At 37.8% G+C, this 26,076-nt stretch overlaps 1 protein-coding gene across 4 annotated transcripts in view; it reads left to right on the top strand.

Moving 5' to 3' along the window:
- Positions 1-19,710, top strand: part of ESRP1 (epithelial splicing regulatory protein 1) — a 104,884-nt gene extending 85,174 nt beyond the window's left edge. For 3 of the 4 annotated variants that reach the window (XM_072603500.1, XM_072603498.1, XM_072603499.1), the window contains one exon: positions 18,110-19,710. In XM_072603500.1, the coding sequence (XP_072459601.1) occupies positions 18,110-18,116 (7 nt within the window). In that variant the 3' untranslated portion in view covers positions 18,117-19,710. The remainder of the gene's footprint in view (positions 1-18,109) is intronic. The other variant, XM_072603502.1, reaches the window with a different exon arrangement.
- The last annotated feature ends 6,366 nt before the right edge of the window (positions 19,711-26,076 follow it).

Raw genomic sequence — 26,076 nt, 5'->3', positions numbered from 1 at the left:
AAAAGAGGACTGAAGAAGGTATAGGATTGATATTTGGGGTACAGGCTGATGATGGTGAAGTCAGGAAGGGAAGAACACTTCATTTTTTATGGCATCTGTTTTTTCTGATAATAAGAATGATCTTGGGACTAGAAAGAAAAGAAGGAAAAGACAAGTTGGGAGGTAGAAGAGCATCTAGCTGCCCCAAGTGAGTTCAGGTCACCATATTAAGATGAACTGTCTTCAGGGTATTAAAAAAAAAACCAAACTGGCAAGCGTGATTACTAAATCACTTTAAGTCAGTTTTAAAAGATCATGGAGAATGGGCAAGGTACCACAGGACTTAAAAAGGACTAGGAAAAGGGGTGTGCATGGAGTGTACAAACTCTTAAGTCAGTGAGTCTGATTCTTGACAAAATTTTAGGCTATTTTAGGAAGGTTAGTAAACATTTAGAAGAGTAGCAGTCACAAAAAAAGCAACTATGGTTTCCTCAAGAGCATTATACTGCCCCCAAGTGTTAATTATCTCCAGTTTACCCCATCTATACCTTAGCTGAACATGAATGTTTTTCATATTGTCTCCCTGGTAAACTGAGATCCTTGAGAGAAGAGGTGGTCTTTTCCCTTTCACACAGTGCCTGGCATGTAGTGGGCACTTAATAAATGTTTATTGACTAAGAATCAGTATGGTTTCGTCTCAAGAACATCATGCCAGACTAACCTCATCTTTTTTGAAGAGTTCCTAACTAGACTTGTGAGTCACAGGAAGGCAAGGCAGTCAGCAAACATTTATTAAGTGCTTACTATGGGACAGGCGCTGTACTAAATGCTGGGGATACAAGCGAAGGCAAAAAGAAAACCCCCTATCTTCAAGGAGGTCACATTCCATTAAAGAACACGATATAGAAACAACCACCTGTAGACTAGATATATACAGTATAAATGGGAGGGAATTTTTGAAGGGAAACACTTTCTTGCAGAAAGTTAAGGTAAGTTGAATTTTTTAAAAATTACATTTATTTTATTTTTTTGTCACACTTTGAATTCCAAGTTGTCTCTCTCCCTCCTTCACAACCCCACATTAGGGAAGGCCAACATTTGACATAAATACATATACAATATATAACTCCATATGTCAGCTCTTTGTCTGAAGCTGGATGATATTTTCCTTAAGTCTTTCAGAGTTGATTGGAATGTTCATATTTCTAAGGATAGCTTAGCCATTCACAGTTACAACAATATTGCTGTTATTGTGTACAACATTCTTTTGGTTTTTCTCATTTCACTCTGCATTGAGCTGACTCTTAAAGGAAGCCAGGGAAGGCAGGAGCCAAAGCATTCCAGGGATAGGAGAACAACCAGTGAAAAGGCATGGAGTTCAGGATATGTTGTATTCAGGACAAAAGGTATAGTTCATCTAGATTTGAGCAAAGCGTTTGGCAGCTCTCATGTTCTCTTGCGAACATAGTGAAGAGACATAGGCTAGACAGATAGTATAATTAGGTGATTTTTGGAGTTGGTTGGATGACCAGACCTTAAGGCTAGTCATTAATGGTTTGATGTCACCTTGGAGTGAGGTTTGTAGTGGTAAATTTTAGGATATTTTATTTGGCTCTGTGCCGTTTAATATTTTATAAATTATTTGGATAATGACACAAGTAGATGAAACAAGTGACTTCTAGCATGTTATGTGATAGCATGTTATAAGGAACAATTTTTAGACATTTAGAGCCATTGTAAAATAGTCTGAGTGACTGTGGTAGGTCATGGGATCTTCAAGTAGTGACTGGGTGGCCTCACTGGAGATCTTGTACAAGGGATCCCTATTTAAAAATGAATTGGATTCTGTGATTCTAAATATTCCCATTAGCCAAGTCATTATCCAGCCTTCGCTGGAAGCCCTCTACTGATAGACTCCGTCTTGAGACAGCTTATTCTTTTCTGAACAACTCTAGTTGCTAGGAAATTTTTCTTTTCATAGAATTCACTTTCTATTGCTTCTCTGTATTGCTGCTAGTTCTGCCCTCTCAGTCTGAGCAAAATGAGTCTGATTCCATTCTACATGAAAACTCTTTAAATATCTGAAGATTTGATTCATGGGAGCCTTCGGTGGGGGCATGGTAGGGCTGCAGTGGGAAGGAAAGAAAAGCTGGATTAAAATTGCTGTGGAAGAGTTTGTACCTTGATCTCTCTGGCCCTGATGTTGTGTTGCTCCTACTGAAGGAGTCTAGGAGGATCTCTGGAAGTATGAAGTGGGAATTTCTTACCATAGAGTAGAGATAAATTTGAAGACATTGTGTTCCAGAAAAACATGATGTTAGGAAATCTTGGAGTCTGTTATCAAGCTCCAGGCACTTCCAGGCCCTATAAATCTGTGTGAATGTGTTAAAAATTGGAGGATCCCCTTTAAAACCAAACTTTGCAAAACAGGTGGCTTTGATTCACTATACATTAAAGCAGAGGTGTCAGGTGTGCATATGATCCACAACATTCCCAAGTGCCTCCTGAACCAAATTAAAATGCAACTAGGAAATGTTTAATCAAATAAATAAAAATAAATTAAAATATAGATGATACTAAATTTTATAACTAAGTCATCTGCCATCTGCTGGGATCCTTATGTTAGTGGACCCCTTATCTATTCCAATTTGACACCACTGCATTAGATGATCTCAATTCTGTGACTTTGTAAAATATTAGAGCCTGCTGGCTTTTGCAGAATCACCAACAAATAAGAATTGTTTAAGGTAAAGATTGTTGTGGAAAGAGTGCCTACTTTATTAGAATTTAGAATACAAGTTAGTAAAAGGTTTTTTGTTGTCAAGTTGTTTCAATCATGTTCATTTCTTTGTGACTACATTTAGAGTTTTCTTGGCAAAGATACTGGAGTGATATGCCATTTCCTTCTCCAACTCGTTTTACAGATGAGGAAACTGAGGTAAACAGGGTTAAGTGACTTGCCCAGAGTTACACAGCTAGTAGGTCTGAGGCTGAATTTGAAGTCAGATTCTCCTGACTCCAGGGTCAACACTATCCATTTGCACCACCTATTTGTACCTTTATATTGTTAGAATCCAAGGCAAGGGAAAGCATCAATTGCTTGATGGATATGTTGTACATACAATATGGAGAAGGATGACTCTGTGGGGGAGTGGGCTACTGCCTGAGCCCTTTCCCATGGATACTTATAATTCAGTAATTCAGTTAACATGTATTAATCACCTACTATGAGCCAGGCACTATGCTATATATACTCATATAGAGAAAATACACAGAGAACTCTAGGTGGCTTAGTAGATTCAGTGCTGGGCCTGGAGTAAGGAAGACCTGAGTTCAAATCCTGCCTCAGGCACTTACCAGCTCTGTAACTCTGGCAAGTCCCTTGACCCTGTCTCCTTCCATTTCCTCATCTATAAAATGAACTGGAGAAGGAAATGGCAAATCACTCCAGTATCTTTGCCAAGAAAATTCTGTGGACAGTATTGGTGTGCTATGGTCCATGGAGTCATGAAGAGTTGGACACAGCTGAATGACTGAACAACAAGAAGAAATACATAGTCATACAAAGTTTGCAGTTAGCCACTGGACTTGGCAACAGTTGGTTGTGTTTCAGGAAGGGTAACGACTTTCTAATCTTGTTTTTTTTGTTGGCTTTGAGGGTCCAAGGTTGGTTGAAATTCCATTTCTTTTGTTGTTTTGGCTGGGGGGTTTTGGGTTTCTTTTGGTTTTTTTTTGCTTATTTGTTTGTTTTGCACAAGAACTGGGATTTGCACAAGGAAAGATAGGGATTCGATGTGATTGGTTGTTTACACTGAAATACAGCCTATTCTCAAATTGAGTTTCTCAAGTCTGCTAAGGGAAAATACTGTGTTCTCTGTCTTCATAGTAGGATGCATGAAGAATTGAAGGGTAAGATAAGATTTTTCTTCTAGCCTCCATCTTATCTACCACTAGTCTGAGCAAATGAACTCACTTCTTTACAGTGAAGATAGTTATTTGACCTGAAATCTTTCAGCTCCTTTCCTCCATTCCTCAAAATTTCTCTGTCTAGGCTCTCTTTCTTTCATCTTGGAAGATAAAGTAGTCCTCTTCTCAGAGCTAACCTGCAGCCTTGATGCCATGTGCTGACTACTTCTAGGACTTTGGCTCATTAATCCTCCTCTCTTCCAACTTCAATATCTTCCTCTCTACTTTCTCCTTTTATTTTGCTTTGAAACTAGTTTAGAGATATTATATGCAGAAATGAAAACAAAAACTCTCCCCCCTTTTTTCTATTCCCTTAACCCACTAACCCACCTTGATTTTTCCCTTTAACCATCCATCATTTTTTGTCTCAAGAGGTTGTGATATACTTTTTGCTCTACATCCTCACTACCAGAATTTGGACTGAAAATACTGTCTCCAAGCTTATCACTGATTTCCACCAAATCCATTTGCCCCCTCCCTTTCTTCTTTCTTTCCTTCCTTCCTTCCTTCCCTCCCAGGCTTAACTGGGTTGCCCAGAGTTACACAGCTACTAACTGTCTTGAGACCAGATTTGAACTCAGGTCCTCTTGACTGCAGGGACAGTACTCTATCCACTGTGTCACCTAGCTGCCCCCAAATCCAGTTAACTTATCTAGGTCCTTGTCCTCCTTGAAGTTTGACAATGACCATAAATTCACTCTTTACATATTGTCTTCCTTTGGCTTTTGTGACACTCACGTGATTCTTCTTTGGCCCATCCTGTTGCTGGCTCTTGTTTATTCTCACTATCTATGGACCTTTTCTCCTTACAGAGTTTTCTATGGTAACCTAATTCTGTCCTTCATCTTCAGCTTTGGCCTTTTGGTAGATGATTCTCAAGTGTATACCTATTTGCATTCACTAGAACTTAAGGCCTATTTCTCTTGTTGAGATAGATACAGTGGATGGAACTCTGGGCCTGGAGGGAGGAATACCCAAGTTCAAATCCCAAGCTCACTTACTGATTTTGTGACTTAACAAGTCACCTAAACTATCTGCCTCAGTTTTCTCAACTGTAAAATGGGGTTAATATCAACATGTGTCTTTCAGGGTTGTTGTAAGGATCAAATGACTCTAGTCTCTCACAATACTAATTTATCCAGATTAATAGCAAAGAAATATTCCCAATGTACAGCTCTGATAATATTACTATGCTTCTTACAAACCTTCACTAGTTCCCTATTTTCTCCCAAAGAAAGTCCATATTCAAGTTAGTTGCACTAAACAGTCTCTATAGTGTGACTCCAACGTACATTTTAGGCATTAACCCACACTACTCCCTTTCATGTGTGTTCTGTTGCTGCCAAACTGGACTGCTTATTGTTCTAAATTTTTCCTGCTTTTTCTTGAATCTGTGTATTTTCTTATACCATCCCCTGTGAATCACATCACCTTCATTTCCCTGTCTTCTTGTTGAAATCATAGCTTATGTGTCAACTCCTCCATGAAGTTTATCATGATCTCTCCAAGTCTAAATAATTCCTTGGGTCTCTGAGATCTTTGTATTGGCTACTTTGTAATTTATATTAGTTATTTATGTGTCTGTCCTGTCTTTTCAACTAGATAGTGTGCTGCTTGATGGAAGGGCTGTGCTTTGTTCACCTTTATTGTCCCCTACTTCCTAGCAAAATATCTTATACATTGGTGTTGAATGAATAAATCTTTTTTTACCTCATTTTCTAGCCATTCACATCTAATTCATATTCTTTCCTTCTTTAAGATGTGATCCTATGAGTCTTTCTAACTTAAATTTTAAAATATTTAGCAATAGTGAAGCTGTGTACCAAAGTGATGAGTCCAAATTAGTCTATTTACTCTTTATGAACAGGAAACAGACCAAAATAATGCAGAAGTTATTCTTCTCTGTTTATATTGATACTTGCCAAGATCTGTTGGTGTGAATATTCCTTCTATTACTACAGGATAGAGTGGCACACTTTCTTATCCTGAATGATTCTTATTTTTTCCTCATAAATCCTCTCCAAAAGATCTACATAGATACTGAAAACCTTCTCTTTGAATCTTTTACTACTTTGTACCCTTCAAGTTCATTGTTAATTCAGAACTTTCTTTTCTGGCAATATGTATCCTTAATTTCAGCCATCATTTATTTCACTCCTATTATGTGTGAGGTACTGTATTAGGTGATAGAAAAATGGAAAAATACTTTCCTGATATCAAGGAGCTCAGCCTAGGAAAGAGGCTATAGCAATGACTCAAAAATTTGATACAAGGTAGAATATGATACATAGTAAAGGAGAGCAGGAGAGAAATGTTCTGATAAATTAGAGAGGGAAAATTAATTTTAGAAAGGGTAGTAGATTAGTGAAGGCTTCGTGGAATAAGTGGCACCTTAGTTGGACCTTAAAAGAAAGAAAGGAAACTAGGGGAGAAGAACAGTATATTCTAGACTTTGTGAATTATAAAAACAAAGTTAAATGATGAAAGGGAAGAGAATGTCAAGAAGATGGGATTAGGGGAGTGGGAATGAAGAATAGTCCAGTTTGTCTGGAATATAGGAAATTGGGAGAAGCACAAAATAAGTTTGGACAAGGAGTCTGGGGATAGGTCATGGAAGGTCTCAAAAGACATGGGGTTTATATTTTTTGATTGGTAATCAATAGTCATCAAACGTTTTTGACAAATAATGACTGTAATCCTAACGTGATTAGGAAGATGACTCAGGAAACATTGTGGAAGAAAATTAACTCTGAAGGCAAGAAGGCCCAATTAAGAAAGAGACTAGTACTGTAATCTAGATGAGAAGAAATAAGAGCCTGAATGTAGATAGTTGGATAACAGTTGAAAAAAAGATCTGTGTATATTTTTGAGAGGGAGACCAGAAGATGTAGGGAAGGCAATGAGGGGAAGAGATTAATGGCAGGATGTAGAAATTGAATTGCAGAGTGAAAAGTCCTGGAGATTCTAAGGTTATAAGCCTGAGAAAATGGGATAAATGGAGGTGCTGTTAAAAGGAGTTTTAGGGGCAGAACATGTTGGGTGGGGGTGAGCAAAAAATGAGTTCAGTTTTAGATATGTTAGGTTTGAGGGGCTAAAATATTCAAAAAATAGTTTGAAATATGTGGCTGGAGCTCCAGAGAAAGATTGAAGATGAAGAGATTTAGGAGTCATCCATAAGATCAAGGCACAAAATGAAAATAGTGAAGGAAAATGTGTGTGTAATTGTATCTTATGAACCACGCTTGTTAAAGAGAGGTGGAAGGATGAAAAGTCAATAAGAAACAATGGAAAAATAATAAGCAATAAAAAGAAAACCATAAGAGTGTGGTATCACAATAGCCAGAGGGAGAGAGAGGGTATTAAGAAAAAGGAGAGATTGAACTGCTCTGCCAAATGGTGTAGGAAGTCATGAAGGATGAGGATAGGGAAAAGGTCAATAGATTTAGAGATATGGTCATTAGTAACCTTCCAGAGAAGTCTTTCAGTAAATTGGTGGAAACCAGTGCTAAATGCCAAGGGCTTAAAGAGCGGGTGGTGAGTTTGGCATTGAGAACAGGAAGAGAGGACAATGGTTTCAGAAGGAGGTCATGGGATAAAATGCTCATATCCTTTATTCTGTTTCTTGCATATGAATCACTGGGAACATGGCTTATGACCATTATTTTCTTTGCTCAGCCCTTTTGGTTGTCATTTTAGTTTTTTTCTGAGATGTTGATGTTCTGTGACTTACAGACATTCATGTAGCATCACAGGAAATCTTGGCTTCACATAAAAAAAAGTTATGGCAAAATAAATAGAGTTCTGGACCTGGAGTCAGGAAGACTTGGGCACTGTCTGTCCTGTGGAATATTCACTGTGTCATTAGGCAAATCACCCTGTCTGAACCTCAGGTTCCTCATCAGCAAAACAGGATGACAATAGCACCATCACATGGTTTTTAGGATCAAGTGGGACAACGTAAACCAGTTTGCAAACTTTAAAGCCCTACATAAATCTGAGCTATAATTATAATTATCAGGTAAAAGTATTGAAAAACTTTCATTCATTCTTAGAAGGACATATATATCATTTGAGCTAGAATTCTAGAATCTCAGAACTGGGAGGGACGCAAGGTTTAGTCTAGTGCTAATGTAAAACTGTTTTTATAATTGCTGGAGTTGGAATGAATGGAGATTGGAACAATGATTTCATACATATCAGGAACCTCCTTCTGTTAGTGCAGGTTGTTGGCACCTTCTAGGCAACCTGTACACTAAGAGAATTACTCAGGGATCCAAGAGGTTACATGACTTCCTTAGGGTCACATCAGTAATATGTGTCAGCTGTAGATCTTGAACCCAGGTCTCCCTGGCCCAGTATGCTAACATTGCCTCAATGAATTAAAACTGAAGAGTCAAAGCCTAGATTTTACCACACTGGTCCTATGTTCTATACAATTTAGTTAACTAGGTGGTTTTATACTTCAGGTATGTTATGGTTGAGTTGTTTTTCAGTTGTGTCCAACTCTTTGTAATCCCATTTGGGGTTTTCTTGACAAAGATACTGCAGTGGTTTGTCATTTCCTTCTCCAGCTCATTTTACAGTTGTGAAAACTGAGGCAAAAAGATTTAAGTGATTTGCCCAGGGTCACACCAGTAGGAAGTGTCTGAGGCCAGATTTGAAGGGTTAGTCTTCCTGACTCCCAGACCTGTACTCTATCCACTGTGCCACCTAGCTGCCCTATTGCGCCACCTAGCTGTCCTGCTTCAAAGTATTCTTACCTCTGCTATGCAGCACCCATTCTCCCTGTGAAATGTTTGTCCTTGTTCCCCTCCTCACCCAATTCTCCACAGAACAATTGCAAATTATGCAGATGAGGCAGTTAGTTGGGAAACTAGAATTAATTCACCTACTTTTACTTAGAAATGCATCATGGGCAATTAAAAGTCAGTTTAAGTAGAAACCTAAGATGAATTGTTATGATAATTTATACACAGATTCTTTGAGTCTGGTCTCCTACAGTAAATTAGATTTCTAAGTTCCTTCTCTAAGGCTCTTTCCAAATCATACTTTTGGCCTCTCTTATAAATTAGGTTTATAAATTAGTATCAAATGCTTTTATTGGTTCCATCTTTTGTGGTGGACAAAGTAGAGTTTGAGTTTCTCTTAATAAGCTAACATTTGTACAATGATTTAAGGCTTCCAAAGCACTTTACATGTGTTTCTTTACAACAACCATTTTATATGAGAAACCTCAGGCTGAGAGGTTATGAAGGACTTGCCCAAGATTATACAGCTAATAAGAGAGAATTCAAGCTTAGGTCTTCCTGAATCCAAGTCCAGCATTTGTCCACCATATCATTTCAATATATCTATAAGAATATATGAAGCCTTGAGAGTCCATAAAACAGCTGCTGATAAATATAGATTTTTTTCTAATACAAGACTATTGGGAGGAAAAAAGATTATTGCTTTCCATTGCCATCAAATATCTTTTCCATGACCTTAATAAATGCCAAAATTTTGAGTAAAAATCATTTTCCTGGCAACTCATTCTTTAGGCTCAGGATCACAGATGAACTTGAATATCTGAAATATATTTTCAACTTTGTGAAATTTCTTCTATTGTTGGAAGGATGTGTGTGAGAGAGAGAGAAAGGAGGGAGAGGGAGAGAGATTGACAACACTTCCTGATGAGCTTAGATCAGAGTACTTGATATGCTAATGGTGAACCAGTATATTCTAGTACTTTCAGTTCTAATGCACTCTGGAGAGTAACAACATGAGAATCTTAACTGTAGAATGGATTTGGCTAGCTTGTTGAGCAGGCTAACCTGTTCAACAGGCCAAAACTGTCCTTTTAGACAATAGTCAATAAACATTGTTTTTAATGTTTATTTATTTATTTTTAGTTTTCAACATTCATTTCCACAAAATTTTGAGTTCCAGATTTTCTCCCCATCTCTCCCTTCCCCCACCCCAAAACGCTGAGCTTTCTGATTTTCCCTTCTGCCAATCTGCCCTCCCTTCTAACACTCCTCCCTTCCCTTATCCCCATCTTTTCTCTTGACTTACAAGTCAAGATAAATTTCTGTACCCCATTGCCTGTATTTCTTATTTCCCAATTGCATGCAAAAACAATTCTCAACATTTGTTCCTAAAACTTTGAGTTCCAACTTCTCTCCCTTCCCCCCTCCCCATCCATCCCCACTGAGAAGGCAAGCAATCCAAAATAGGCTGTATATGTGTAGTTTTGCAAAAGACTTCCATAATAGTCATGTTGGGTAAGACTTTTCCCTCCATCCTATCCTGCCCCCCATTTATTCTGTTCTCTCTTTTGACCTTGTCTCCTTCCCCAAAAGTGTTTACTTCTAATTGCTTCCTCCTCCCATATGCCCTCCCTTCCATCATCCCCCTACCCTGCTTATCCCCTTCTCCCCTACTTTCCTGTAGTCTAAGATAGGTTTTCCTACCAAACTGAGTATGCGTGTTATTCCTTCCTTGAGCCAAATGTGGTGAGAGTAAGCTTCACTTGTTCCCTCTCATCTCCCCTCTTTTCCCCTTCATTGAAAAAGCTTTTTCTTGCCTCTTTTATGAGATTTAATTTGCCCCATTCTATTTCTTCTTTTGTCCTCCCAATATATTCCTCCCTCACCCCTTAATTTTATTTTTTTAGATATGCTCACTTCCTATTCAACTCACCCTGTGCTCTCTGTCTATATGTGTATGTGTGTGTGTGTGTGTGTGTGTGTGTGTATATATATATATATATATATTGAAACTTTTCTCAGAATTGGGTAGTTGGAGGGATTACACACACACACCAACATATAGTCAACGAACAGTTTTAAGCACTTACTTGAATGCCAGAAACTCTGCTAATTGCTGGGAATACAAATGAAAAGAGACAATCCCTGCCCACAAGGAGCTTACATTCTAAGAAGGGAAGATCTTACACAAAAGGAAACTGGAGGGGGTATAACAGAGGATATCCAGCATGGGGACATGATGTATGATGTTTGGGAAGTTGAAACCAAACAGCAACTGAGAGGAAATGATGTTAGCTGCAAAGTTCTCAGCCCTCTACAAAGGGCTGACTTTGATAGAATTCTTTTAAGAATGTTGTAAAGTAGGGGGCAGAGCCAAGGTGGCAAAGTAAAAGCATGGACTTGCTAGAGCTCTCCCCCACAAATCCATCCAAATACCTGTAAAAAATGACTCTAAACAAATTCTGGAGCTGCAGAATCCACAGAAGTACAGAGTGAAGCAAATCTCTAGGCCAAAAAAGCCTGTAAGGTACATGGGAAGCATCTATCATGCCAGGCTGGGAGCAGAGTACAGTCCAGCGTGGGCCATACTGGCACAGACAGGACCTGAGCAGGCCTGGGCGGGGGAAGGAATGAATCACTGGCATCTGCGGTAGTTTTCAGACTTCAAAACCCCAAAACACTAAGGAGAAATTGGAAAGTCAATGGAAAAAGCCTGTGGGACCTGTGTGAGAGAGTAAAGTAGTCCAGCCCCATGGTGTCTGAGAGGGTGGAGGAGCCTGCAGCAGCAGCTGTTTCTGGAGCTCCAGGCCCACAGATTGTGGGGAGAGCAGCAACTGACAATACATCCCCCCCACCCTCACTGGAAGCAGAGAACTACCTTGACAAAGAGCTCAAAAGTCAAGTAAATGCCTAGGGAAATGAGCAAAAACTGGAAAGAGAATCAGACTATAGAATCTTACTTTGGTAACAAGGAAGACAAAATATACAAACAGAAGAAAACAACAAAGTCAAAGCTCCTCCATCTAAAGCCTCCAAGAAAAATATAAATTGGTTTCAGGCCATGGAAGAATTCAAAAAGAATTTTGAAAATCAAGTAAGAGAAGTAGAGGAAAAATTGGAAAGAGAAATGAGAATGATACAAGAAAATCATGAAAACCAAGTAAACTGCTTGCTAAAGGGGAGTCAAAAAATTGCTGAAGAAAGTAACACCTTGAAAAATAGACTAACCCAAATGGCAAAAGAGATACAAAAAGCCAGTGAGGAGAAGAATGCCTTAAAAAGCAGAATTGGTCAGATGGAAAAGGAGTTCGAAAAGTTTACTGAAGAATATAATTCCTTAAAGATTAGAATGGAGCAGATGGAAGCTAATGACTTTATGAAAAATCAAGAAATTATAAAACAAAACCAAAAGAATAAAAGAAAATAGCAGAAAACATGAAATATTCCATTGGAAAACAACTGATCTGGAAAATAGATCCAGAAGAGAGAATTTAAGAATTATGGGACTACCTGAAAGCCATGACCAAAAAAAGAACCTAGACATTATTTTTCAAGAAATTATCAAGGAAAACTGCCCTGATATTCTAGAACCAGAGGGTAAAAAAGATATTGAAAGAATCCACTGATTGCCTGCTGAAAGAGATCCCAAAAGAAAAATTCCTAGGAATGTTGTAGCCAAATTTCAGGCCTCCCAGATCAAGGAGAAAATATTGCAAAGAGCCAGAAAGAAACAATTTGAGTATTGTGGAAACACAATTAGGATGGTACAAGATCTAACAGCTTCTATGTTAAGGGAGTAGAGGGCTTGGAATATGATACTTCAGAGGTCAAAGGAGCTAGGATTAAAACCAAGAATCACCTACCCAGCAAAACTGAGTATAATACTTCAGGGGAAAAAATGGTTATTCAATGAAATAGAGGACTTTCAAGCATTCCTGATGAAACAACCAGAGCTGAACAGAAAATTTTATTTTCACACATGAGAATCAAGAGAAGCATGAAAAGGCAAACAGGAAAGAGAAATCATAAGGGATTTATTAAAGTTGAACTGTTTACATTCCTACATGGAAAGATGATATTTGTTACTCTTGAGACTTTTCACAGTATTAGGGGGAGATATCTACCCCAATTGCCTCATCCTGGGTCATCTCCAGTCTTCCTGATGAATATCTGGTCACTGGATTCAGATGGCTCTGGAGGACAAGTGAGGCTGGTGACCTGCACAGCCCTCCCTCACTCAAAACAAAGTCAAGTGAAACTCATGTCACCATTTCTCTGATGGCATGGTCTTCTTCAGCAACAAAGGATGAATACAATAACAACAACATATGTAGCTTTTATCAGATTACATGCTGTCTTGTGGAAGAGAAGGGGAGGGAGGGGTAAAATTTTAGAACTCAAAATCTTATAAAAGTGAATATGGAAAACTAAAAATAAATACTTTTAAAAAAAAGGAATGTTATGAAGTATAAGGTATAAAGAAACAGAGCTTCACATAACAAGCATTTTTCTAGCTTGGTGGAACCTGTGACTGCTATGGAAAATGGTAAAAGTGAATCATAAAAATGAGTTATGCTACCCAAAACTTCACATTTTTCAGAAATATAATTACTGAGTAAGTTATAGATTGCTCCTAAGGCAAAGGTCTGACATGTTCATCCTGTACTCAACATCTTCAGTGGCTCAATTGCCTCTATCATAAAGTGGAAAGTTTTCAGCCTAATATTTCAAATTCCCCACAATTTTGTCTTGATAAGAACCCTCAAATTATTTCCCTTTGTACACTCTGTGTCTGAATTACACGGGACAGCTTGCTGTTCCCCAAAATCCACCTTCCCTCTTTCATTTCTGTGCCTTAGAATCCTTAGTAACATTTGAGGTTCAACACAGGTGATGCTTCCTGTGCAAATCCTCTTCAGCTTCTCCTGCCTCATCCAGTTGATCATCTTCTCTACCTCCTCAAATTACCTTATATTCACTGATCCTTTTATACATTGTATTCTCCCTATGGGCAGAAAATGGTTGTTTTAGAGCTTTCCTTTTTATCCTTGCTACCTGATGTTTTACCTCGCTCAGTCTGAATTGAGTAAATAGCAAGAGATTCTGGGCTGGGGGACAAAAAAGCAATTCAAATATACCATAGGAAGGTCTCAGATTGGAGTTTCAGAGGCTACAAGTTCATTGGTTTTGTGTCACATAAATGTAGAAGGAAAAGAACCAATGAATCACTAAGGCAAAAAAGTATTAGCTGAAGTTCATATGTATTATATTAGACAGTTATGTGTTTTGTGTAGCAGTCCCAGGTAATCAATGCAAAATTCTGTTCTTCATCTGTTAAGGAAACTGTACAGGAGAAAATCATTCCAACTTTGGAAATTTAAAACAACTTGTAGCTGTTTGATTTGGAGAATGAAGAGAAAAATATTCTCCCCTTTTCTCTATAATTAACATATAATTTACTCTATATCATTAGAATCATTGAGCTGTTCAAGAAGTAAATTATTCTTTGTCATGGGACCGTTCCCATAAGATGAAACAATTAAAGAATGAAGTAGAATCATCTTTAATTCAACTTTTTATGTCACATGTTTATTTCAACAGTAAAACAACATGACATGTGGTGTTCTGAAGTTTTGCATCTTATGTATTTGACCCTTATTTTAGAGAAAAAGAGGAAAAAATGTTCTTCATAAGAGTTGGGCAAGCAACCTGAAAAAAACAGTCTTTTTTTTTTTTTAACAGTACCTACAGGCAGAATAAAATTACATCTTTTAGTTGGTTCTGATTAAGCATCAATGTAGGCAACTTATTTATGAAATGTTGTCTTAATTTGTCAAATTGTGAATCTCATTGTAGCATGTTTGTATGGAGTAGTAAAGTATTTCTTGGTTCCATGTTTTTGTCCCTCTGTTACAGCAATTGTTTCAAAAGTTCTCCCAGGAGGTATCCTCAGGACAATAATTAGGAAGTAGATTTCAAACAGAACTGCATTTTAAATCAATCAAGTATTTATTAGGTTATCACTTTTAGATGATGTGGATATAAAGTGAAACAAAACAATATCTCCTTTTCAAGGAACCTACATAAATAGTTATATGTTCATAAGTAAGTTCAGTCTCTACACAAGTTGTTTGGGGTGAGAAGAAGTAGCTTAACAGGAGTGATCAATAAAAAGTTTCTAAAGAAGTATCACTTGAGCTGAATTTTGAAAAGAGGCCTTCTAGGAAATGAACGCAAGGAAGGAGTTAAATTCCAGGAAATAGTTGTCAGTACTGACAAGAGATGGACTGCAATGTCCAAGGAACAGCAAACAGCCCACTTTGGTTGGAATGAATATGAGTGTGTGAAGGGCAATAGTGAAATAACCCTGGAAAAGTAAGAGAGAGGTAGGTGATAAAGGGTATTAAATGCCAAAATAAGAAACTTATATTTTACCCTATATCCATTAGGGAGCCCTGGTAGCCTCTTGAGCAACAGAGTAACATGGTCTTTCAGAATATCCCCAGTAGCTGAGGGTAGGACAGAATGGACACAGAGAGACTTGAGGCAATGAGAGCCATTAGGAAATTGGCAAGTAAGAGTAGATAAAAGTGACATTTTTTTCCCCATGTGTTTCTGTCATTACTTTGAGGATTCCATTCCTCTAGTATTTCTAGTATACAACTCTTCACAAGCAGAAAGCTTCAATGGACTTCTTCTTGTGCCTTCCCTTTTGCGTAGTGGAATACTGATGACTTAGCAACGCTTGGGCATTTTAATGTTGTTTTCTTCATTCATAACAATTTTGATCCCAGTCTTAGGCAAGTTGATTTGAATTTAGCAACCTGTCAGTTTCCAAAATACAAACTTGAGAATAATGAGAAGGAAAATAACATTAAAAGACATCAGAAAACTCTGATGCAATGCAATAGCCAATTGTGACTTGAAAGGAGTGGAAGCATTCCTCCTTCCTAGCAAGAGAGAGAGAGATGATGAGACTACATTAATGGAGAATAAAATATGTTGCCCAATGCAGCCAATGTATTTATTTTTGCTTAATTATTTTCTTATAAGAATAGGTTCTTTGGGAGGCATGGGTGGGAGCTATTAGGAAGTGCCAATGATTTTTTAAATTTAATTTAAATTTTTAAAAAAATTAATTTTTTTTAAAATACCCAGAAAAAAATGTGATTTACCCAATTCCTAGAATGAATTTACCAGACTTACTGGGATGGAATGTCTATAATGACTGTTCATTCATGTGAAGGCAGAAGATGTTAAAAAAAAAAAGTAAGAATTCCATCCTTATTTTCAGAGTGATTAATTTGAGAGTATTGAAAGTAGCTTCAAACTTAGCTTAAGTTGCTCATTCTTATTTTTCATGGTGAATAGTTGCCTTATATCACTTCAGAGACACTAGATAAAACAGATTGATAACTATGATTTGTCTGCTGGACAAAAAGGTCTACCAAATGGAATGAGATTCAGAGTTAATCTATCTTGAGTAGCTAAATCATTTTCTTCACCCTTATTCATTCATTTGGATAATGTGAAATTTAAACAGTTGCCCCAGAGATCTCACTTAAACCCCCTTTCCCCCCCATCTCGGAATTCAAAATTTTACCCATAACAAAGAAAGAAATGAAAATAACAATTTTTTGCTTCCCAATACTTTTTTAATTAATTCAGCCAAGACAAATCCTTTTGATAGATTGCTGACCCACCCATGAGTATATGCTGATATAGACAGTATCACTAGCAACATCCCATGAAGAGCCGCAATGTTAAAAACTTGCCTGGTTAATTGATTAACTTGCTTGGTGTATATTCTGTAATTATTAGACCGAAGGTTTGCACTTGAAATTGTCAGTCTCCCCCACTCCCCAGTGAGTCCCATAGAGCCTTATAGTCATCTCATCTTTAAAGTTATAGTTAGCTAAAAAAGTTCATAGATCATGTACCTTATTCATTTTCCTTCATGTATTTTTATAAGTGAACTTTCTATTGACTGTCAGACTATCTTAGGATAAATGCCCATTTATGATCACTTAACATATCACTTCACACAACGCAATTCAGTGGCCCAGTGGATGGAGCACTGGGCCTATAGGTAGAAGGACCTGAGTTTGAATGTGCCCTAACCCTGGCTAGTTGTGTGAACTTGGATAAGTTACTTAACCTATGTATGCCTCAATTTTCTCAACTGTAAAATGGGGCTAATAATAGCACCTATCTCTCAGGGTAGTTGTGATACTTTGATGGGATAATTTGTAAAGCACTTGCTATAGTGCCTGGCACATAGTAGGCACTGCATAAATGTTAGCTGTCATTATTATCACATTTTATGTATTAAACATTTGATTTTAGTAAGTCTAATAATTATTCTGAAATTGATTCTTAAGGCAAACTTTATATGGAATCTATAATCTTGAATGGCACATGGATGATGCAGTGAATGGAATGGCAGGCCTAGATTCAGGAAGATTCATCTTCCTGAATTCAAATCTGACCTCAGACACTTAGTAGCTGTGTGATCCTGGACAAGTCACTTAACCCCTTTGGTCTCAGTTTCTTCATCTGTAAAATGAGCTGGAGAGGGAAATGGCAAACTGTTTTAGTATCTTTGCCAAGAAAACCCCAAATGGGGTCGCGAAGAGTCACACATGACTGAAAAATGACCGAACAACAAAAAAGGAATCTTGAAAGCTAGCCAGAGGTAATTCAGCTCTAAAACACTGTTTATCTCGAGCTACATTCATTTTGTCATTTTACTTTCTTTTAAATGTGGAACTATAAGCTATTCAAGTTTATGTTTTCATTTTGAATTCTTGGGATAGTTGGGTTGTTTTTAGTATAATAGGTTTCAAGCTTCTTGAAATAGTTGGGTTTTTTTTAATTCTTTGATATTTGCACATAATAATAAAAATAAAAGTAGCTAAGATTCATATAGTGCTTACTCTGCCAGGTGCTGTGCTAAACACTGTACAAATATCTATTTTGATCTTCATGACAGCCCTAGGAGGTAGGTGTTATTATTATGCACATTATACAGTTGAGGAAAGTGAGGCAAACATAGATTAAGTGACTTGCCCAGGGTCACACAGCTATTGTCTGAGGCTGGATTTGAATTTGGGTATCTAGTGCAATATATGTTTAAACCTCTTCTGAAATTTGAATTTAAATTATTTTAAATTTCTATCATTACCAATTAGACAATCTGTGTCTGTGCTACTTGTGTCATTGCTGTGAGGCTCTATCACATGGAGAAATTGTGATTTTGCTATGTGTATGATATATTTACAAACTCTGAAATCAGAAGCTGGTTCTGATCTTACAAGAACTCATAATTAATCAGTTTAACAAAGTGGATCGTATATTTCACTAAGAAGATTCAAAACCAAAATATATTGATTTTTTTCCTTCCTTCCTTTTTACAGTGTTTGAGAGATTTAAGGTGAACCTGAAACCCTCAGAAACCAGAGGACTCCTGGAAACTTCAGAGAGAGTTTTACATTCAGGCAGCAGTATTCTCAGCAACACAATTTGACAGGGATGAGGGGCCCTACATTTTGGTGGAGTGATAACTTGAGCCAATTAAGCCAAATCTTCTAGTTGTTATTGCCTTTGCAAGCAGCATATAGCACTCCTGCCTCTGTGCTAATCACAGATTGACATTTAAAATGTGAATTTGATATCTGAGGTCCCTATTCCCTTCTAGTTAGATATTTACATACTGTGACATCTCAAGTGTTGCCCACATGGAATTCTTAGGATCTTAACAACAAAAAGAGAAATAAATAAAACATAATCTGCTATCTCCAAACGTCAGTAATGACTTGGAGGTCTTATTTAATATTTTTGGTTTTTTCTGCTCTTCTCTAAGAACCTTCCTTACCCCTTCATTTCCACTCTTCCCATTAAATAAAGAAGCAAATTATGAATGGAGAAAAGCATAACTTGATTTTTTTCCCCAACCTCTTTGCTGTGCTGCCTTGTAGTCCAAACACTGAAATGATTCTCTTCTCCCATCCCACCTCTAACCCCCAACACATAACAACAACAAAAAGGTAGCGTCTTTGAAAATAAATACCCCTCATAAACGATTTCGAACCAGTGGCCAAAACACTCAGAAGACCAAAAAAGTGAATAGCTATAGTGCTTAGTTCCTGTGTGACCAGTCGCTGGATATCATGGCTTTAGATGGGATATTTTATATCTGCACATTTTTCATTACTGACTGTTTTGGACTTCAATCAAAAACATATTGTTGATTTTAATGTTGAAAATGTAGAAACATCTGAATGTTATATTCTAGGAAGCAATAAATTGTAACTAAACTGAATGCTTGTATATACTAAAATAGCCATAAAATGTTTGTCTTCTCTTAAACAGCTTAATTATTTGACAATTATAACTTGCTCAGACATAGAACTATAATCACTGTGCTAGACTGAGACAGGTAATTAAAAACAACACTGATACAGTATATGAACTGATACAGTATATGAACAGTGCCTGAAGGGGTCAGTGGTGGTTAGCACTCTGTGTTTAGCTGTGTGTATGCTACAAAAGTGCAATATTAGACACTGTAGTACAGTTGCCTCACCTAACTCCAAAGAAGAAACCAGGTTTGATTAAACTAATTGCACATATTTCATTAAGTAACTCCTCTGCCTTTTGCTCGAATGCAAACATATGTGGCTGCTAGTGGCTGCTATTTTTACTTACTTAGCATTATTTTTGATCATCATATACCTTGAATGGAGAGCCAAACAATTCCCCTCCTCAGCCAACCAGAGATGACCAGCCCTTTAACTTCAATAGGAAGAGGAAGTTCATAATTTAGGTGAAAACTGGCACTTAAGATCAGATAAGAGAATTCTTAATACTTGAGATGCCTTAAGGTACTATCTACCCAAAGTTTTGAAAGCCTTACAAGGTAAACGGTTAGACTAACACTAATATGTGTATTGATGTGTTGTTTTTTGTAGAATTGTTGATATTTGATAATAAAACTCTCCTTTCTGACTAATCTCAATGTTTGTGCATTGTTGTTTTTAATTCTCATTTTGTTGCTGGAAGAAGGCAAAAGAAAATTTCTGGAGATTTGAATTTTGTTTTCCTTTCTCCTATAAAATGTAACTGCTAAAAAACAAAGGCGTTGCCTTTTTCATCTTGATACATCTCCCACTTTACCTAGCAATGTGCTTTGTACCCAGTAGGTTCTCAGTAAATGTTGATGAAAAGTGGGTCCCATTCCCCACTCAATATCTAATACAATGTATTTTGTTCTCTAAAGTTTAAAAAAAAATACAGTACCTTCTGGATTTTAGAATCTTTAAAGATTAATATTGGAAAACTTCAAACTAGTATGGCCCAGCAATGACCTCTGATCTTTTTCTCTAGGCTGGCTCTCACCCTAACCTGCCCTCACACTAGCAGGTCTGGGGTTCCCCCCCACGCCCCAAAAGATGAGAGATGGACATAACTGGCTATTACAGCAATTTGCTCAGGCCCTTGGTAACATTAGCGTGTATGTGAGAAGAAAAGGATGCTGTTTTACCGCTATGATTCCTAATCTCTCACTGGTAGTGTTTTTCATTAGTTGTCATGATAAGTATCATGATAACATTAACCCTTTTACAAAAGTAGTTTTTACTGATATCTTTGGTTTTTATGTTGCCTAAAATTTCATCTATATCTATTCCCTCCTCCTTCCTAGGGAGGAAGCCCAAATATTTCTCTAAACTATATTGCATTACAACAAAGAACTTTTAAAAAATAAAAAAGAGAAGAGGAAAAATATGCAAATCTGATTACTGCAGCCCCCAAATATGACAATATATGCAGTGTTCCACACCCGTAGACCCCTCACCTCTGCAAAGAAGAGAGGTGTCTTTTTAGATTTCTTTGAGAATCCAACTTGTTCTTTGTCATTTGTAACATTGTTCTTTTGATTGTTTTATGATGGTTTTTCTTTCCATTTTCACTGTAGTCATTGTATATGTTTTCTTGGCCCTGCCTATTTTCCTTTGCATCAGTTTATCTAAGTCTTTTCATGCTACCTTGTATTTGTCATATTAGCCACTTTATTGCACAGCAATATTTCATTACATTCCTATGCCACAGGTTGTTTGGCCATTCCCAAATCAATGGACATCTATTTTCTAGACAATTCTTTGCTACTACAAAAAAGGCCATTGTAAATATTTTAGACATCATTAACTCAAAACATAAAGCAGTTACTAAAGTATAGCACCAACGCAATATTCACAGTGCCTTCAGCAGCTATGAATATGCCGGCACAATTCTGAATCATCAAATATAGCAGACTCCACATGGAAGAACCAAAACATTTATTCAGACACCAGAAAGCCAAATCCACCATAGTAACAATTCTATACACAATAATAATGCAGGGGGGCACTACCATTCCCCAAGCCTTCCCTCTGTTGGGCTTTCCACAAACAAGTTCCTTTAAACGCATCTCAAACAGGCTCCCTTAAAATCACAAATAAACTCTCACTCACAGTAGCCAGCTGCCTGTTTTCTCTCTCCCTCAATTCTGACTGCTCCGACCAATTTCCTCTCAGCTCTGCTCTAGCTCCCCCTCTTTCTGCTCCACCCCTTCCTGTTCCATGTGACTCGGGCTTCCATGTGACATAAGCAGATCACATGGGCCTATTAGTGGATGGGAAAGATCCTCCCATTAAAAAGAAAAATTAACAAGCAAAAGTGCATTATCAATACATACAGCATAAGGCAACAATAATCATAACTTACTCAATAGGAGGCAAAAGGAGGAATAATCAGAATTTAACTGTCCACCTATAAACCTGGGTCACAGTCTACCACTAATATATACATGCAGAAGTGTGGGCATGTACCTTCAGAAATCTAGCAGAGAAGCAAATCTAGGCAAATACATGTGGCTAAGGCAACTCACAACACTGAATGGCAGGCCTTGATGTCCTGGGTCTATTTAGAGTATAATCTGCAGAATCATCACTTTCCAGGTGAAACTTTCTTTGCTGTCTGCTAGCATTTAGGTCCTGCTGAGCAGAGTGAGTTCTCTACCATTCTTAGACAATTAAAATAGTGACAAGCTCTTTTGACGTACAACCAATCACAGGGTGCTGAGAAACAGTTATACTCTTTCAGTTAAAGCAGTTCCCTTAAGCCATAGAACTGCTAGTGTCTCTCAGATCACCTCTCAAATTTTGAGAAGTTTCTCCCTCTCATGCTGTTGATAGTGAAAGGCAGGCTTTCCCTAGCCAATTCTTCAAACAGAAGAGGATTTTGCTTTGTTCAGTCATGCCATGTCTCCTCTTACATCAAAGAAGATGCAAAGCCTGTCTTTCTTCCTTTGGGGAACCTAAGACAACAGGAAAAAGCATCATAAGCAAATCCCTACAAGTTTTCCCCTCAGAATAGATAGTGCTACAGGGTAGTCTTCCTTCTGCCAGCCACTCAGCTCTCAGCAGTGTCTCTTCAAACCAACATAGCTCCCAACAAAACAACTAGATCCTGCCTGTCAGCTTTCATTAGCTCTTATCAGCTTTAGTATTCTACTTTCTGTGGTACACTGAGTAGAGGCCTCGCTTGAAGCCAGGAAGACCTAAGTTCAAATGTGGCCTCAGACACTTACTAGGTATGTGACCAGGGCGTGTCATTTAATTCCTGTTTGCCCCAGTTTCCTCATCTGTAAAATAAGTATAATAATAGCATCTACCTCCCAGTGTAGTTGAGGGGATCAAATGAAATTATAAATGTAAATTGCTTCGCACAGTGCCTGGTACAAAGTAAGCTCTATGTAAATGTTGGCTACCGTCATCATTCTGTAAACAGCCCCTTTCCTCTGCCTCTTGACCCTTTTGCCTTCTCCCCTGCTTATGTTTTCTTCTGGTTGCCTTCTTCCTCAATTTCCTTTCCTTCTCTGGCTTCTGATAGCAGGGCCTCCTGATAAAGTGACCGATGGGGTATAGTGACCCACAGAATGTAGGAATGATGTAAGTCAAAAGATTCATTTTCTGTCTGTTATGACCCCAGCAGGCCTTAAATAATATTCCAGTGGCCTGCAAACATTGGGTTGAGAATTTCTCAGTTACAGCATTCAAAACTCTGAAAACATGCAAACAATCAAACAGCCCTCTGCCTTCGAAGGAGCGGGGTTCTCATTTCATTTATCTGAGGGGCAGTTTTCTCTAATATCTTCAGAACAGTCTGTTTCTGCCCTCAGTGGTGATCTGACCATGCCAAGGCACTACTCAATAAACTCCAGTGGCTTTTTATCACCTCTAGGATCAAATATAAAATTCTCTGTTTGACATTCAAAGACCTTCATAATCTGTTCCCCCAGTCACTTTCCAGTCTTCTTACACCTTTCACCACCCCCACACATACATTCTTCAATCAAGTGGCATTAACTGTGCTGTTCCTCACACAAAATACTCCATTTCCCAACTCCAGGCATTTTCATTGGCTGTTCCCCATGCCTGGGATACTCTTCCTCCTTATCACAACATCCTGGCTTCCTTCAAGTCTCAGATAAAATTCTACCTTCCAAATGAAGGTTTTCCCACTTGTTCTTGATTCTAATACCTTTCCTTTGTTAATTATTTCCAATTTATCTCGTACATATGTACATAGTTATTTGTATGTTGTCTCTTCCACTAGACTGTTAGTTCCTTGAAAGCAGGGACTGTCTTTTACCTTTCTTTGTATCCCAGCACTTTGTAGTGCCAACTTAATAAGTATTTATTGACTGACTGAGAGGCTCTTTATTGTTTGATTTTTTTTTTGTTTTCTTTATATAAATTTCTTTTTTCCTGCATTTTCCAGCAACCAAAATGTCCACATACAAAAGAAACAATACCTTATGCAGATCCATAGGTAGCCCTTGAAATTCCTACAAAGAGCTATCACATTCCCTTTCCTGACTCTTCCCTTTCAGGCTAAGCATGCCCAGTTCCTTCAATGAATCATCATATGTCATGAAATTTCATGGCCTTTCATTATCCTGATTGCCCTGTTCTATACACTCTCTAGCTTATTAATGTCTTTCTATAAATCAGCATAACCATAATTGCCACTGCCATTCATCTACCTCTCTTTGATACTCTCTTCTCTCTTATTTTTCAGAACACTCTCTCTCCAGGTTCTCTTCCCAAATATCTGACTGCTCCTTCTCAGTATCCTTCACAGGATTTTTATCCAAACAATGCCTACTAACCCTGGGTCTCCCATAGCATTCTAGTCTGGACCCTCTTCTCTTCTCCCTCTATACTAACTTACTTGGTGATCTCATAACGTTCCATGCATTAAATTATCATCTCTATGCTGATGTGTCTCAAGTCTACTTATCTAACTTTAATCTCTCTACTGATCTCATTTGCCTATTAGACATCTCCAACTGGATCTTTAATTCAACATGTCCAAAACCAAATTGGTTATTTTTTTTTCTAAAACTCTCTCCTTCCTAATTTATCTATTAGTATCTTTCTAGGTCCCTAGGCTTACAACCTAGATAGTAACGATTCCTCATTCTCTTGCCACCCATAATCAATCTTTTGCTAAGGTCTTGATTTTACCTTCATCACATTTCTCACATATGCTCTTTCTTCTGATGCTGTCACCACCCTGGTGTAGGCCTTCACTTCATGCCTGAAATATTGCACTACAGTACTGGTTTTTAAGAGGTCATTTTTACCTGGGCATTGAAGTAAAAACTGCAAATCAAGATGGTAGCTTTCTAGGTAAAAAAATCACCATGTTGGAAGTCTAATCCTACCTATACTAGAACAGGAATTCCTTCTACAACATACTTGAGAAGTAGCTATTCAGTCATTTGCATGAAGACCTCCAGTGAGGAGGAACTGACTACTCTCACTTGTGGATCTCCTAATTCTTAGTTTTACTTCATATAGAACCTAAACTTGCCTTTGAGTTTCTACTCATTGTTCGGTCTGGGGAAAAGCAGCTTGAATTGAATCTCTTATACGTGAGATCACTTCAAATATCCAAGAAGCACATAGTACTAGGAGAAAAGCATTAATTTTGATGTCAGAGGACCTGAACTAACATTTTACTTCTAACCTACCTGCATGACCTTGGGCAAATCACTTAATCTCTATAATCCTCCATTTTCTTCCCCTGTAAAGTAGGGGTAGTATCTCTAGTCCTTTCAAGCTACAAATCTATGATCCTATGAAGTTGAATAAGGCTGTAATGTCACCCCTATGAGTCTTTTCTCCAGGTTAAATGTCTTCACTTCTTTCAATTATTACTTCTTTTGCCACCAGCTTACTGGTTTCTAAAATGTGATGACCAGAACTCAACACAGTCCTACAGATGTGGTCTAGCCAATGCAGAGGTCAACAGAGTTATTACCTCCCTTGTCCTAAACGCTATGCCTCTTCCAATGTAGCCCAAGATCACATTATCTTTTTTGGCTATCACAGTACACTTGACACATGTCACTGCAGTTCCCTAAACTTTCAGGTCATTTTCATTCAGATCCTTTGCTATCTAGCTGAATTTTCTTCAACCTATGTGCAAGACTCTATGTCTAACCCTATTAAGTTTCATTTTATGACATTCAGAAAAGGAAGTAAATTAGACAGGCAGAGGGAGTGAAGGACAGCCAACAAACACCCCACATCCTCCACTTATCTATACAATGGCAAAAAATCAGAGAGAGTCCCCAGCATGTTGAGTATAACTCTTATGAGCTGTTTTGGGGAGAAAATGGAATAGTTGCACCAGATGGAGGATATGTATGAATTGTGAGCTAGAGTTTTGGAAGAAGCATACACATCAAGGAAATGGCTGAAATAGAATCTGTCCAATGATCTAGCCTGTTAAGATCTTTTGGATCCTGATTCTGTCATATATATTAGTTATCCTTTTAGTTTTGTATCATCTGAAAATTTGTTAAGCATGTCATCTATACTTTTATCTAACTATGGATAAAAATGTTCAACAGCACAGGGTCATCAACATTTGGTGTTTGTCTTTACTACACTTCAGCATTTCAGTTTGGATCATTACCTGCCACTTACTGGGTACTAGATAATCTAGGAGTTCCCTTCCAATGAATAGTTCTATAACTGACTATGGAATAGGATGGATAATATGGACTGGATTCTAACCCTTTGCATGTGAGGGAAATGAGACCCAATAAAGCTAAATGTTTTGCCCAAGGTTACTTAGCTATTTGATGGCAGACCAGGGACAAGAATGTAAATCCCCTGATGCTTAGCCCTATGCCGATTCATTACTACTGTACTGAAAGGAAGAAACTAATTGGTAGGATTAGGAATTAAACAAGCCCAAATGGGAGGTGGGATGGGAACACTGGAGACTCAATTCCATCTCCTTAAGGATGATATTTATCCCTAGATTT

The sequence above is a fragment of the Notamacropus eugenii genome, chromosome 4, assembly GCF_028372415.1.
Source record: "Notamacropus eugenii isolate mMacEug1 chromosome 4, mMacEug1.pri_v2, whole genome shotgun sequence".
NCBI classification, from domain to species: Eukaryota; Metazoa; Chordata; class Mammalia; order Diprotodontia; family Macropodidae; genus Notamacropus; species Notamacropus eugenii.
Note: the sequence above shows the minus strand (reverse complement) of the source record. Positions and strands in the feature narration are given on the sequence as shown.